This window comes from Sabethes cyaneus, chromosome 2 (genome assembly GCF_943734655.1).
Source record: "Sabethes cyaneus chromosome 2, idSabCyanKW18_F2, whole genome shotgun sequence".
NCBI lineage: Eukaryota > Metazoa > Arthropoda > Insecta > Diptera > Culicidae > Sabethes > Sabethes cyaneus.
Window position 1 is genome coordinate 145,182,713 of NC_071354.1, and position 15,457 is coordinate 145,198,169.

General features: G+C 37.3%; 3 protein-coding genes across 5 annotated transcripts in view; 2 read left to right on the plus strand and 1 right to left on the minus strand.

The window, feature by feature from the left end:
* The first annotated feature begins 6,572 nt into the window (after window positions 1-6,572).
* LOC128738001 (kinesin-like protein subito) lies at window positions 6,573-8,610 on the plus strand. Its single transcript, XM_053832798.1, has 3 exons — window positions 6,573-8,062; window positions 8,118-8,340; window positions 8,397-8,610. Exons 1-3 carry the CDS (start codon window positions 6,573-6,575, stop codon window positions 8,550-8,552), a joined length of 1,869 nt encoding a protein of 622 aa, XP_053688773.1. The 3' UTR covers window positions 8,553-8,610.
* Window positions 8,611-9,465: 855 nt separating this feature from the next.
* LOC128737345 (probable deoxyhypusine synthase) lies at window positions 9,466-10,757 on the minus strand. The gene is made up of 2 exons (XM_053831965.1): window positions 10,521-10,757; window positions 9,466-10,359 (listed from the first exon to the last, which is right to left on the minus strand). Exons 1-2 carry the CDS (start codon window positions 10,716-10,718, stop codon window positions 9,466-9,468), a joined length of 1,092 nt encoding a protein of 363 aa, XP_053687940.1. The 5' UTR covers window positions 10,719-10,757.
* Window positions 10,758-11,215: 458 nt separating this feature from the next.
* Window positions 11,216-15,457, plus strand: part of LOC128734348 (UDP-glucose 6-dehydrogenase) — a 51,828-nt gene continuing 47,586 nt past the window's right edge. For 2 of the 3 annotated variants that reach the window (XM_053828500.1, XM_053828503.1), the window contains exon 1: window positions 11,216-11,363. The gene's annotated coding sequence lies outside the window, so the exon portion shown is untranslated. Of the gene's footprint in view, window positions 11,364-11,572; window positions 11,859-15,457 lie in introns of all 3 variants that reach the window. The other variant, XM_053828502.1, reaches the window with a different exon arrangement.

The following is a 15,457-nucleotide window of genomic DNA, read 5'->3' on the forward strand; positions in this document are numbered from 1 at the left end:
CAACAATAACGTGTTCACCTTTGCTTATTAAGGATGCAAACTGTTTCGTAAATTTCAAGTTTCGAACACTTCAGTCACATCCTTCCTGCATGCATCCAATTCATGGCAAAGAACTGTATCTCTGTGTTTTGCGGTCCTACCATGCAAAATTAGGGTACGTACTTGGACACTTTACCGAATAAAACGACCAATTTGGAGCTCCTCAATTTGTTGTGTTTCTATCTTATCTAGTACCTATGACGCCAATTGCAATTCGGAATTTCTCCGTCAACAGCGGTACAGAATTTCACTCATATATATGTTTGATTGATTTTTGCCTCAATCTAATTCGTTGAATTAAAATGGAACGAGCAAACGAACGCCAAAATAGTCGCCTGTGACTTGCAATAGGAACCATAAAGGTTAGTTGGTGAAAGAAAGTTGATCAATAATAACGGGATAATTGCTTTAACTTTGCACATATTGGATAATTTATAGATGTAAACTCGTTGAACTGTAAAAAATCTGCTTTTCACTAAAGAATGCAACATAATAATATAACTCTTTATTTTTTGCCCCTTCACATTTCGAAAATTTTTGAAAGGGGGGGGTGACAAACTTTTTTTCAAATTTGTATAAGCCTAATTGGCTCAAAAATTATTAGATAACTTTTTTGCATTATGGCCACCGCCCCGGTTATGAAACAGTCGAGTTGTGAAACATCTAGAAAATCAATTATTTTATACTTCAATGATCGTACATTATCTTTATCTACTAGGGAAATGTCAAAAATGCTGCTCAAATATGACGAACGCCGTTCGCCATTATGGCTCGTAAAAAGCTGGATACCTTCACCTGAGCTTTTTCATTCCATTTGGTACACAAAATAATCAATTGCAAAACATGCGAAAAAACTATTTTGGGTGTTTTTTCAAATACTTTTCTTACAAAGCATTGTAAATGTTGAAGTTTGATTGTTGTTTGCTCAAAAGTTATATTACTATGAGACTAGACGTTGGTAGTAGCTTGACTGCACTAGGATAATAAAAACGTTAAAAATTACGGGTGTTTCACAACCGGGGCCGTTTCACAACAGGGGACAATCCCTTATAATTTTCCTGCTACAGACGATCATGAGAACGAGCAGTTTATGGTCGAAAACGTGTTGTGTTGCAAAAGTGCAATGCAGTTAACGGAGAAATACTTAAATGTTTTAATTTGTACTAAGCTTAGCCAAATTAACGATCATTTTAAATCAACAAACGAATACCGAAAGAAATCCAAAAGAGTCGTCAAAGCGAAAAAATTAAACATTTTATGGCTATCAGACGTGACGAGAGAGGATACTCCGACATGCAGTCAATAGTTTGGAGGTAAGATTCAAAAAGAAATTACTGCCTAGGTTTGGTAAATATAATTTAAAACAAATATTTACAAGATTTTAATATATTTTGCTTCTTTTACCAATTTAAACAGAGAATTCGAAGTCTTCGCCAAATGCAGATTCATCATTTTTCCGCTGTCCGGGTATCTTTGCTGGTTGATGGTTCCGACATTCCTTCGGTGAAGCTCTGCTCTGTTCTAGCATCAATAACTGCATTTTGGAGCTGGATATATAATTCTCTACCGGATATGTCATATTAAATGCGAAAACATCTTTCCACTCTGCTGCCAGAGTCTCTCATTGCGATTTGGTAAATTATTCGACTGTCGTTCGTCAATTACGGACGCATTATTTCAATTACTATTGCATTATTGAAAAATGTCAAGCTTTGCAGAAACACAGATTTCGATCAATCAGAACTGAGCGTGGCCTTTTCGTACATGAACATATTCGACATATTGATACGATATAGTCAATCATGATTTTAAGTTCCCTCCGACGGACGATCACAACATCGATTTCGCTAGTGATGTGAGTTAAACATGAAAGATTAAATCTGTTGAAAGATAGGACCACAAAATTCATTTTGTAAGGAAGCGCATAATGGCTTGTTTGAGTTTAACTCTCTTGACAAATAAAACGTGTTGCCGAAACAAAACTCTGTAATAGTGCCTATCATTTTAAGAATGGTTGAAAAAGAGGTGTTTGCTTCGAAATTTATCACTCTCTAATGTAACATTGTAAATCTTATAACAAACAGTCTTAAGTAGTTCTACGTCAATCTTGCAGTCGTGGCTATACACACGACCCCTTTGATTCTTGAAATGTCTTGCATTATTTGGTAATTGGTTGGCAAGTTGGTTGGTAAGTACCTATAAAAGCATAACTGTCGTACATGGATGCCATTTGGCACCTGTTCGACGATTCGCGCATATCTGAAGTCGACAGATCGTCGGATAGGTCATCCTTGATGATTTGACAGTTCATTACGGGATTTCGTGTAAGTGGAAATAGGGTTTTTTCTTTCTTCCAATGCGAATAAACATGACGAACTTTATTTGACATATGAGATCGCCCTAGTTTGATTGTACGTTCGAAACAAATCCAATTAAAACATTGCAGGTAGTTCCAATTTTCAGAAATATCGGCCGTGTAGAATGAAAAGCCAATCCAAAATTGAAGATAGAATCAACAAAGGGTGAATGTCTCAACAGTGAGAGATAATTTTCCTATCCAGCTTTTTACGCGCTATAATGGCGGACGCTATAAATTGTGTTCGTAATATGCGAACAATCTTTTTGACAACTCTGCATACATCAAATCTGTCACTCTTCTCTTGCAACACTACCGTGCTCTTTCTTTCGTTTACACCAAAGAAGGAGAGCAAAAATGTGCGAAATGTAAACAAAACTATTGCTCTCCTTCTTTTGCGTCAACGAAAGAAAGAGCAACACTGCCGTACAGGAAAAGAGTGCCCAGTTTTGATGTATGCAGAGTTGTCAAAAAGATTGTTCGCATATTACGAACAAAATTTATAGCGTCCGCCATTATAGCGCGTAAAAAGCTGGATACTAGTTCAGCAAAAAATAACTCACCTGTTTTGTTCACATTTGCGACATTCACCCTTTCGTTAATTCTAACTATAGAATTATGTAAAGAAAACTGTGATGTTTCCGATCATTTAATACTCTTTAATTATGTTTTTGGCAATTAAATACAGCTTCTTGGAACGACATCGTTTTCGAATAGCCCCCTAATGAAAAACTTTTATTCGTATTTTTAATCTCATTTCTGTATAAAACTAGATAGCGTGCACATTTGACATATGACAGTTTTCACATTTGTCACCAACACTTCTATAAGATGAGAACACTACACACATACATTGACAGTGTGGTTCACCCAGCTGCAAACTGGTGGCGCTGATGGCATACCACTTACGCGTTATATGAAGAAATCAAAGAGTTGCATATCTATGTACTATTAATAATCTAAGCGGGAACCGAGAAACAAATTTTCTCACTGGTCTCCAAGACGAAAATTATTTACATTAATATCCATAATGCGAAACAAAACTTTAGTTTTTTAGGCCTATCATGAGCTAATCTTCATGCCATTCAAAATTTATCGTGCAAAATATAATTTTGCTTTGTATTATTTGATGCGCCTCGTGAAAGTTATTAATTTATTCATTTTTAAGCTTAAAGAATTAAACCAGCCAGATTAAGAATTCGTTTACGATGGAAAAATGCGGTGTAAAATCGAGCTAGATACTGTAATCAAATAATATTTTAGTAGATGCCATGGATTCCTGATGAATGTTCGTGTAATTATTGTTAAAATAAAAACATTCCTTCGTTGAAAAATATTTTTTCATAAAAATATGGCGGAATATGATGTTACATTGATTGTATTTGTTTGGTTACATTTTATTTAACAATATGCCTTAATCAACATGATGCAACATCATGTGACATTATTGTTTAGCAATGACATTATAATATAACACGATGTTGCGATGAAGTTTCATGTTACTAGATATAGACTAATATATTTGTGACAGCCAGTATAAGTATTGGATAACCTGAATCCAACATATTGAAGTTGCGTATTTGTTGCATGTTTCAATACTGTAACCGGTGAAGTTTTTCAAGGAGGGGTGCAGTGGGGAGGCAATGACCTAAAACTGATGGTTTCAGAAGGTCGCATAGTAGTCAGCTTTAGTTTTCAGAAGGTCGCATAATCAACCCATTTTTATGCATTATGGGACCTTTTGAAAACTAAAGCCAGATATATCTTCATTTTTACCGCAGCGCCAGCTATATGTCGGATAGGCGAATAAACGCAAAACTAATGAAGCCCATGCGACTCCTACATTTGGCTGTCTGAACTAGGAAAATGATGATCAGTTACAAATTTTCGCTGGACAGATATACAAATCAAAACATTTTTCAATTAAATCTCAGTAAAATGAATATTGCGAACATTGAATTTTCTGCAGCGGGTTAGAAATCTTATTAACCAGCTAGCGCACTGGTGGTTGCAAATGAAATGTGTACTTAGGACAAGTAAATTGAGATCCGGATTTAGTTTAGGTGTGTGTGGTTATGTTTATAGGTTCCAGACCGAAAAATTTAGATCCAGATATATTCATGAAAGTGTTCTATATATTGTTTAAGGTAATTTCAATGATTTTAAGCAAAATTATAACAATATTTCATACAAGGCATGTTGAATCAATGTCCTTATTGTTTAGTATTTATTATGTAATAAAATTATAAATGGTTTTAAATAAAATGCAGGCAAATAAAAATTATAGTAAGTATATATGTTATTTTCTAACCCAACCATAACATTTGATTGATTTCAAAGCGCGCAGTTTTAAAAAAAATTCAAATTCGCTTCTTATGATTTTAGTTTTCTATGTGTTTTGACAGCTCGAAATAAAAATATCATCATTTTTACCGCGGCGCCAACTACTTGTCGAATGAAGCTTTTGTTCACCTATAAAGCTTTTATTTGCTAATTTGGTAACGCTGCGAAATGCTGGCCGCTCTTCCTGACTGAATGCCGTTTCGCGGAGTTCGCTCTTCGCTGCATTGCATGCAGTTTTTCGGTTGATTCAGAAATATTTCATTTAGCGATTCTAAAACTCTGCTTCACAGTTTTGTTTTTCACGGTTTTCACGTTAATTTTTGATTAAACAATAACCGCTGCATTTTCATGTTAAGATTTAGCGTTATAATTCTGTAAAGATCGCTGTTTTAACAGTAAGTATTAAGGTTCAAAAACATAGTATTTAATCTATAAAAGTACATATATTTAGCTTACTTAAACTTTTCGTTAATGAAAATTTCATACTGAAAATCAAGTTTCCTAAAGTAGCATTTCGTAATTTCACTCTATGCAATCAATTTAAAATTTTTTAGAGTTTCCTCTACGGTAAAATTGCGGTTATTAAACATTGTGCATGTTGAGGTTTAAAAGGTATAGTGTTTTTCTATTAATTGGATTGCTACAAGATCTAAGAATTGAATTAGTGATGTTCATCCTGCATCATAATTTTTTCCTAAACTTTTCTCAATTTTTTCCTAAAATCAATCTATAGTTTAGATTTTGGTGCCTCTGGGTACCTAAACGTACTAACTTTGAGATCACTTTAATTAACTTATTTAAATTTATGTCAAGTGAATAGTAAATCGAGGGTTGTGTGTTTCTCTGCTAAGTATTATGGAAGTGTATTTGAATAATTTGCACTAAGTGCATACAAGAAGTTCTTCAATAATTTTATATACTTGTTTGTAGGTCTTAAATCCGTGGAACGGATATAAATCGTTCAAATATAAGTGAGCAAATCTACGTTCCATAAGCTCAGTCGGTTTTCTTGGCAAAAGAGTTAATAACTGTCAATTTGTGCTACTTCTTTGGCTTCAAATGCAGTCAAGAAAAAATTGAAATACAATTTAACGCTCTTAGAATACCTATATAGACATTGATTCAAATTTTCGTTAGTTTCGATGTGGAACTGTTCAAATTATTTCCATTGCACTTGGCAAGACTATAGTTGTTGAAAACAATGCTATCAGAACAAGTAGCCTAGGTCGTACCGCACGTTATAGTAAAGTCTCTTTTTACTACTTCGTTTTACTCTTCTTACTCGTTTGTAAACTATTAACGCAAACTATATCGTACGAGTTGTTTCTTAGTTATTTCCAACAAACAGTAACAGGACTATACCTATAATGCCTATAATGCTTAATAATCGTTTTTTTTTTCATTTATATCTATTATTTTTCTAAAATATGTTTGGTAAAATATGTTGTACGCGTTAAAATTCACGGCCAAAATCTTTTCATATTAATAATTCCGTACCCTCACAAAACTTTTCTGAAAACTTGCCTTGCCTGATTCTATAGTGGATAGATGTGGAAGTCGGCAGAACAGTACATTCGAAAAATTAGTTTTTAAATGGAAATGGTAAATTGGGAAAATGATTTTCGTATATTCGTCACTAAATGCACTGAGCATTGGTCAATTCACGAAACATAATTTAGGACACGATTTAGCAGAGTTGTCAAATCAATAGGACCGACTCTCTAACTTTCTTACGTTGAAGATTGTAAGGACACTGCAAGCTATTGCTTTCTACGTTTATTATAAGTTAATATGCTGATTGCATGTCGCTTCTCATGTTTTCTAGACAATCACAATGAAACGAGCCCAACCTTCTTTTTTACATGCTAGAGATAACAGCGTTGACCGCAGAATGCGTCCTCGACCCAACACGCGAGTCAATCTCGAGGAACTGTTAACCCACGACAGTGAATGTTCTTCGACGAGGTCCTCTTCGCTCTCACATATTGACTCCCCGGCATCGTTGGAACATGATGAAGCAGCAGCAGAAACCAGTAAAGACAGCGAAACCGTCAGAGTTTATCTTCGAATGAGACCATGTTCAAAGAACAATCCGTACAGTACCCATGAAAATATGCTGGTTGTCAAAAATGTGGATGAATATTCACCAGAAAGGCAATATATGTTTACTGATATTTTCAACGGTCATCTTTCTCAAGCAGAAGTATATGATAGATGCATAAAGTCAGCGATTAGGAATATCACAGGAGACAGAGGTGCGACTTTCCTTACTTATGGCACTTCTGCATCTGGAAAAACTTATACATTGCTAGGTACCAATAATAATCCTGGTATTATTCCACGAGCCATTGAACAAATTTTTGTAGAACAAGCGAGCAACATTTCCCCTCATCCCAGTTTTAGAATAGACAGAACATCAATAAGTTTTTTAGATGATGATACCGTCTGTGAAGAGCTAAAAAAAGTTAAATGCATGAAATCGATGTTACAAAACACTGAAACTTGTCATCCGCTAATGAAATCGAAAATCAGACGAGAGCATACATTTCAACCAAAAAAGGATCCTGATGTACGTGTATTCATATGGGTATCGTTTGTAGAAATTTACAACGAAAATGTGTATGATCTGCTTGCATTTGATTCGATATTCACTAAACGCAAACCAATGAAAGTTTTGTCCAATGAAGGCAATGCGTATATTAAGGATCTTTCATGCATTTTTGCGGGTAGTAGTGAAGATGCGTTGAGTATTTTAGAATTTGGATTGCAGAGCGCAACTTATGGATCGACCGAAGTCAACAGTAACTCTAGCCGATCCCATAGTATTTTTTCCATAACAGTTGTCTCATATTCACTTGCCACTCAACATGTTAGTTATTCTGTGTATAAATTCTGTGATCTTGCTGGCTCAGAGCGGCTAAAGAAGACAGGCAATCATGGTGAACGGTTGAAAGAAGCTCAAAAAATCAATACTTCTTTGTTAGTCCTGGGTCGCTGTTTAGAAACAGTTCACAAAAATCAAAAAAATAAAAAACTTGCTGAGCTCGTTCCAGTTCGTGAATCTAAGCTAACAATGTTAATACAATCAGCTCTTCTAGGAAGAGAAAAGCTAACGATGATCGTTAATCTTTTTCCTACGGAAGAATCTTACGACGAAAATTTGAATGTGCTGAACTTTTCCTCAATTGCGAAACAGATAGTCTTGCAGAAGAGACCAACTCAAAAGAACAACCGAACAACAAGATACTCTTTCTTTTTGGCCCAAGCCACTAGCAGTCCGTCCTCTCGCATCGATGGCAACCGTCTGATGGTGGAAAACGAAATGTATGTTAATACTAGCACACAAGTGGATAAATGAATAAACGATTTTTGTTTTTAGGCTCAAACAGGAACTGTCACAGGAAATTGCTATGCATCGCGAGCAGCTAAGTGAAAAAGATTTGGAAATACAATTGCTAAAGCGAGAACTTCTGAAGCAGGAATTGCAACTACGCAATGAATTAACAGATGATTTCGAATCGTATAGTGCTCAGCGCGAAGCAACATTTAAAACACGTTTGAAGCAAGCTCAAGATGCTGCAGCCTTGCCATACAAACTTCAGGTATAGTGAATCTTTATGGTGATTTGCCCAATATTAAATGAATGATAAATTTTCAGATCTCAAATTTGAATACTAAAATAGAAGACCTCAAAACTATTATCGCTGATATGGAGTACGATGAAGAGGAAAACGAAAGGCGGCTTAACGTTTATAAAGATGAGCTCCGTAAATATCGTGAGAAAGAGCGTAGAGTCAGAAGATTATCGTTGTGAGTTGAGTGTCAAATCGTCTTGAGTTACTTGACCCCGTGCTATCTAGCTACAGTGACCAAGGCCACTTTGATCGTCATAATCGTCGTCGTCGAGGATAAATCAGATACACCAGCCTTAGATATGCGCAAGTAGACTAGTTTTAAGTGTTGGGAGAAGGGAAATAAACCGTTAAGTTAGATGTAAAATCAAGGTGGTTTTTCGACAACGTCATTATTCTGAAATTTTATCTCCGCCTTGCTTTAAATTTCGTGGTCGAACTCGAAAGGAGTTTTCATTCCTGGTGGTTCAGGTTTCGTTCACCTTATGACCTTCATTCAATTTTGCTCTCTGAATTCTGGACAATATAATTTGCTGTGATATTATCTGGATTAGTGGTTTGTGTCCGGCGGTTTCTGTTTGCGCCGGAAACACTCACTGTATTTCGCAAGAACCATGACGCACATTCGTTTCCACTCGAATTAATACCGTTTCCCTTCCCTAGCCTTCCCGCTGAGCAGTTTGGGGAGATCACTGTAAAACATAAAAGTGTGTCTAAAGTTTAGATAAGTCATTCAAGATTTCAGAAAAATATAAAAACTAAGATCTTGTTGCTGTCATTGCTTGAGAACACCAAAATTCAATGTCTTCGCAATAATGGCGGTAAAGTCAAAATAGCGAAACCGAATCAAACTGTGCGTGATGTGAAAGAATACTTTTATGGATGAACGTTGCATATTTCGACTATTTAGGCATAGCGTAGGTAGTTGTCATTGACTTAAAAAACATTATTTCCTTTTACATTTTAAAAACACGAAATTTTCATTCAAATCTGAGAAGGTCATATAAGATTGTTCATTTTTCTTTGATATAATTTCACAAATGGAAGCTTCAAACTGTATCTTCAAAGTTCATAAAAGATCGACACAAACATTTTTTAAATCACTTTGTTATTCTTAAAATAATGTTTAACAAACGTTTCTGCTATTAAAATTGGAAATACTAAACTAGCTTCGGCATAAACTTTAACTGGTGTGGCATCTTTTTTAATCTTACCCCATGAGATAGCCTCATCCGGCCTTGCTCCACTGTCGCTACCATCAAACTCGGAGGCAGTGTTGATGAAAACGGAATAATCTGCTCCATTCCGCATTAGATTGGCATTACAAATGTGGTGTTTGATCACTCCACCACCTATAATAATCATCCCGGAGTTGTTGGCCTTTACTGCCATTGTGTTCAAACGCCTTAAATCGGAAATAATATCCAATACAAGTCCTGGGTTACGAAACGAATGAAAATACATCATATCTCCAAGGCTGCCATCTGTCAAGGCGGGGCTAAATACCGGTATTTTGTTTTTAGCAGCCCAGTAATATATTGAATTTTCATTGTTTATTTTTTCTCCTAGTCTCTGGATAACTTTTGAAGGTGTCCAAAGTATTCCGTGTGATTGTTGCTCTGCTAGCATTTCGTCTAGTATTGGGATCACCCAGTTTTCAAACTTACAGTAGTTATCATTAGGAACCAGCAAGTTACCGATTCGATTTATACCTTGCTCTCGAAGCCGTTTGCCTTCAAGCTCGAAAGAACCGATGTATGTTGGTGCCAAGCACTTGATCAAATCCTCTTCGACACCACCAGCTGTGGTCACTATACAGTCGATTAGTTTGTGTTGTACTAGAAAGCGTATGGATTCTCTTACACCACAGGACACCATATTCGAAGTGTATCCCAGGAAAATCGTACAATTAGATTTACGTTTAATGAATTCGTCTTCTTCGTATTCATCTAATTTCTCGTCGTCTAACGGCTTCATACGGCATTTTATCTGCAATACATCAAAATGTTTAATATAATAGTGTCATATTTATCTAATTTGTGCCTAATATGATAGATCGTAACAAAACTAAACCTGCCATGTGAAAAATAAACAAATATGCCGATAATGCTGCTATATACTTGAGAACTTGAAAATTATTCAATACTTACCATTTCATGTACCTCGTTAATCGCGTGTCCTAGGTTTGTGGCCTGGAACCCGAAGTGTGCATAGGTCTGGAATAGGGCTTCATAATCCAAACCTTTATTCCAATCATAGCCTGTAACCACAGGCGTATCATCCGGTAATTTAGAACTTTCTTGTAAAACTGCCTCTTTGGCTTGCGATGGTTCACTTGATTTACTCATGTTTGTTTAAGTATGATAAACCACCAACCACGCCGGCACAATTTATGCTTTCATTTGCAAACTGATATGTTTACCTATTTTTGTGATTTTTGTCGCATCAGTCAATGATGCCAGAGATGCCAGATTTTTTATTTAGACGCAGTTGAATTTGACGACCAACTCGACCAACATTTCAATAGGTCTCAAGAGTCCCAAGCCCACAATTTAAGCCAACCGAGTGAGGTTAAAACGGTAGAAGCTGGATGAAATTTAGAATTAAGCCCTTTTCAATTATTGATCTTTATGCCTAACTAAAAACCCTGATGGAGTGTGCTTTAAACTTGGTTTAAAAAACCGGAAAATTTCGATCGTCGTCGTCGAACGACGCCCCATGTGAAAACTTTTGAAAAGGTCACCTGATGGCATCTCTGGGCAAAACAGGGTGCTTCAATAATAAATGTCAAAATCAGCTGTTAGTTTTTATCCAAAATTTGCAAGAAGTGTGTTTTGTGCGTAATGATTTTTAAACTGAATTTTTATTAATATATGGATTAACCAAATTACTAAATGCGGCTGTAATCGATGAGCGGATGTGTATTTTTTGCGCTGGCAATTGTCTACCTCCTGTAAATTTTAGTGATCCCTGAATTCGATACCGATGTAGAAGTAAGTGCATTAATTAACTTTAAATATATGTATGTATGTTGACAACGTTGGTTCTATGATGGTTAATTCAACTTCCCAAACTATGGAATTTTAAATCTATTTTGAGACTGACCAAACGCTAGTGTTCTGACCATTCTATCCTGATTGTCTCTGCAAGATTCGTTTTAAATAAATAAGATTTACTATGTATGTTTACTATGTTGTATCAGGTATCAGCATCTTTGGCTCGAGCAGCACGTTCCTTCCAGTCTTCATGTAGAAGATTTGCGCCTTGCCCATCATGTCCGTATCATCGTTTGCCTGATAAGGATGGAAAGGAAAACAGGAGGATAGGAAGGAGTGGATGAAGAATTTGGGCAAACTCAAACATAACCGATTGATTTTAGGGTAAACCCGAGGGCAAACTGCAATCCTTGGTAGTTAACCTATCAACAGTATACCCCCTGGGGGGTATATTAATGGCAAATAAGAGCCTACAGCTTTATACCGCTTTCGGTAAGAAACATCAAAATGTCTCGTTTACTGAAATCCGACTCATTTAATCTTCTGCGGCTGAGATGGTAGTCTGACAGACACCAGGAATCAGACAGTTGTGCAGCAGTTGCGTTATGTATTGTACTTTTATTCAAATTTTGCAAAGTCTTCCCGACTCATATCTGCGGTCTAATTACATCGAATAGGTTGCTAAAGATATGTACTCAATTCTAAATTAGAATTCATTCAATAATAGCAATTATTAAGCTAAGTTTAGGTGTCCAGCAGACTACCACGTCAGCATAATCGTTAATATTAGGGCAAATCAGCCGCAGAAGGTTAAGATGCAGGATCGAAAGATCTAATGAGGTAATTTTGCTACTGCAGGGCAGTTGCAAATTACGTGATATGGTGTACCGCAGTCGGATTCACATAAATGACACTGAAACGATTCAGCTCGCTGAATCGCCATATGATAATTAAGTCTGCAGTGACCAGTCAGTGATCTGACAAGAATACTGCCTTAGAGTGTTGCAAAAAAATTTCGCAGCCTTCTCACAAGGCTTAACAATGAAGCTATTCGTTTGACGACAAGTTTCAAGATTATTCCAATGACGTTCATGTTCAGATGAAAACAAAGATGCCGCAATTGGTAAAGCCGAAAACCAATTTTTCTGCTTCAGAACTTGCTAGTTCATCAGCCCATTCATTTCCGGTTATACCAGAATGGCTTGGGACCCAAACCAGATTAACGGCATTCAGAATTCTTAGTTCTTCTAATTGAGTGTGGCAGGCGATGAATGTTTTTTTCATTTCAGAAATCAATATCCGTGAATCAGTCAAGCTTGTAGTTGAGAATCAACTCCCACTTACTTCACCTCGTTCACAACATCAACACCCGAATCGTAAAAGCGCTACGGGCGAGCTCCATTGGTATTTCTACGTCTTGAAAATAAGATTTGGATTGCTCGGATTAACCGAAAGGCCAGTTTCTCGGCACAACCTTTCCACGACGCGTAGTGCCTGCTGCATTAAGTCAAATAATGTGCTTATGCACTTTCCAACTACTAGGATGAGATAGTCATCCGCAAAACCATATGACGGATAGCCTAGGCCATTGAGTTTCCTCAGTAAGCCATCCGCCACAATGTTCCATAAAAAAGACGAGAGAATGCCACCTTGTGGACATCCACAAACACTTTGCTTCCAAATGCTTGCTTGCCGTAACGACGAAAAATGCAATCGGTTACTAAGCATTTGTTCTATTCACTTTATGATTATTGAAGGCATATTATAATAACGAGCAACCTCAGAAATAGAAGCGAAAGATCAAAACGTTATCAAAAGCGCCTTCAATATCCAAAAAAGTTCCTAAGCTAGTAGACTAATCTCAAGTTTTTAGTCTTGACCTTGAAATGCGGTCATACATATATATTAATATATTTTGAAGCGCCTCTATGGTTCAAAGGTACAAGTACCAGCGAACCACATGCCCTGGCGGGTGTTGTTGGTTCGAATCCGGTTATAATCTCAGATTACAGCTTGGTTCGACTCATGCACCTTCCAGCATTGGACAAAAGGTAGGAGTGAAAATGACTACTTGTCAAGCATAGCTACCAATACCCCCACCCCCTTCCTTTCCGCTCTTCCCCTCCTTCACCAAAAAAATTTTCATTTCTTTCCCCTACCGTCCCTTCATCAATTGTAGAACCATCGTTTCAAAAAATATTCCTAAGCTAGATTCCTTTCGTGAAAAAGCAATCTCAATTTTATTCACCACCATGTAATAAAGTTCAAATCCATTCCATTTGGCCGACCGCCAGCACAGCTAGGGCTATATGGGAATGTAATAAAGTGGTTATAGACTTGCCACTTTGATAAGCATGTTGTGCTGAATGAAGAGGAACTTCTACTAAACTTGTTTCGCGGATGTGGTGGTCAACAATCCGTGATTTAAGCATGAAAGACGTTATACTGATTGGTCTAAAAATTTTTGCTTGCTCGTATGTCGTGCGTCCACCTGTAGGAGTAATCTTAATGGTTATTTCACGCCATTGAGTTGGGATGTACCCAATAGCAATACTACACACAAACATCCTTTGCCGAATGGGTTTGAAGTATTTGAATCCTTGATCGTTTCGGACTTCAGGTTCCACACAGCATGGAAAGTGACTATAAAAGAGACATTCCAGGATTTCATTGTCATTCGAACAGTATTCGCCGTTCAAACTTCGAATGTTATTAACCTGATAATCTTTCGATTTTGACAGTAATTTATTAAGCCGACTTGCCTCGCCGAAACTGGAAACGTTGCTGTGCCAGCTCGTGCGTGCTGAAGATCGTACAGCCTTTGCATAGGACTGACTTCCGGGCTCTACGCCATCCCTACGACATCTATTCCAGGCTCTCCTGCATCTTTTCTTTAGTTCCGCGAGATGAGAGTTTCATCATGGAGCTCCTCTAGTCGTTTTGATAGTTTTTAGCGGGCAAGCTACTTTAAAAGCTTCCGCAATTAAAGTTGTAGCAAATTAACAAAATCACCAATGAAAACGGACGCTGCTTGGATCTCTGCTTTGCAGTATTTGCAGTCAGGCTCCAGAATGTATGTTGGCGCCTGCTTCACTCGTTAAAGGTGTTCTCCATCATCCACCGCTATTAGTTCCGATTCATCAACATACACCATGCAAAACGACCGACTCAACGCTGTCCGTCTATTACGATTTCAATTGTGCCGATTTTGATGCGATTCAAAGTATATTGAACAGTATCGACTGGAACGCAGCCTTGGAAGAGAACAACGTAAATACTGCCGCCTTGACATTCTCGCATATTTTAAATTATATCATCGACCGCCACGTGCCGAAAAAGACGATACGCATAGAGCCGGACCTGCCTTAGATAAACGTCACGCTACGTCGCCTTAAATCTGAAAGAAAGGCTGCTTGGGGAGGTATTCAAAGTATGAAACCCAATCTCTGCGAAATCACTATCAGGCTTTCAACAAGCGCTACAAAAAGTTAAGCCGACACTGCTTCTGCAATTACTTAAATAACGTTGAGCGTAGACTGAAGCGTAACCCCAAGTCGTTCTGGAAATATGTTAGTGCTTAATGGAAAGACGACGGTCTTCCATCAGCCATGTTCCTTGGAAGCGACACTGCGACCAAATTGGATATGGCTTGTCAACTGTTCTCGCGGAAATTGTCCAGCGTCTTTGTCGATGAATGGCTGTCCGAAACAGAAGTATCGACTGCACTAGACAGCGTTCCAAATCTCAGCGATTCTCTCACTAACCTGACTATTGATGATTCTATGATCAAGCAGGCCGCTTTGAAGTTAAAGAGCTCAACTTCCAGTGGACCGGATGGCACACCTTCAATTTTTTTAAAGAACTACATTGATGCCTTGGCTGCTCCAATCCAATGTCTATTTAACTCCCCGATTTCCTTGTGCTTGGAAATATTTCCTTCTGCTTGGAAATCCACTTACATGTTTCCAGTTCATAAGAAGGGGAACAAAAGAAACATAGACAACTACAGAGGGATCCAATTTCCTCATTCGTCCAGCAATTTTAATTTAATTTATTAATACTGGTCTTCGAAGGTAGCGTACAGACAGTTC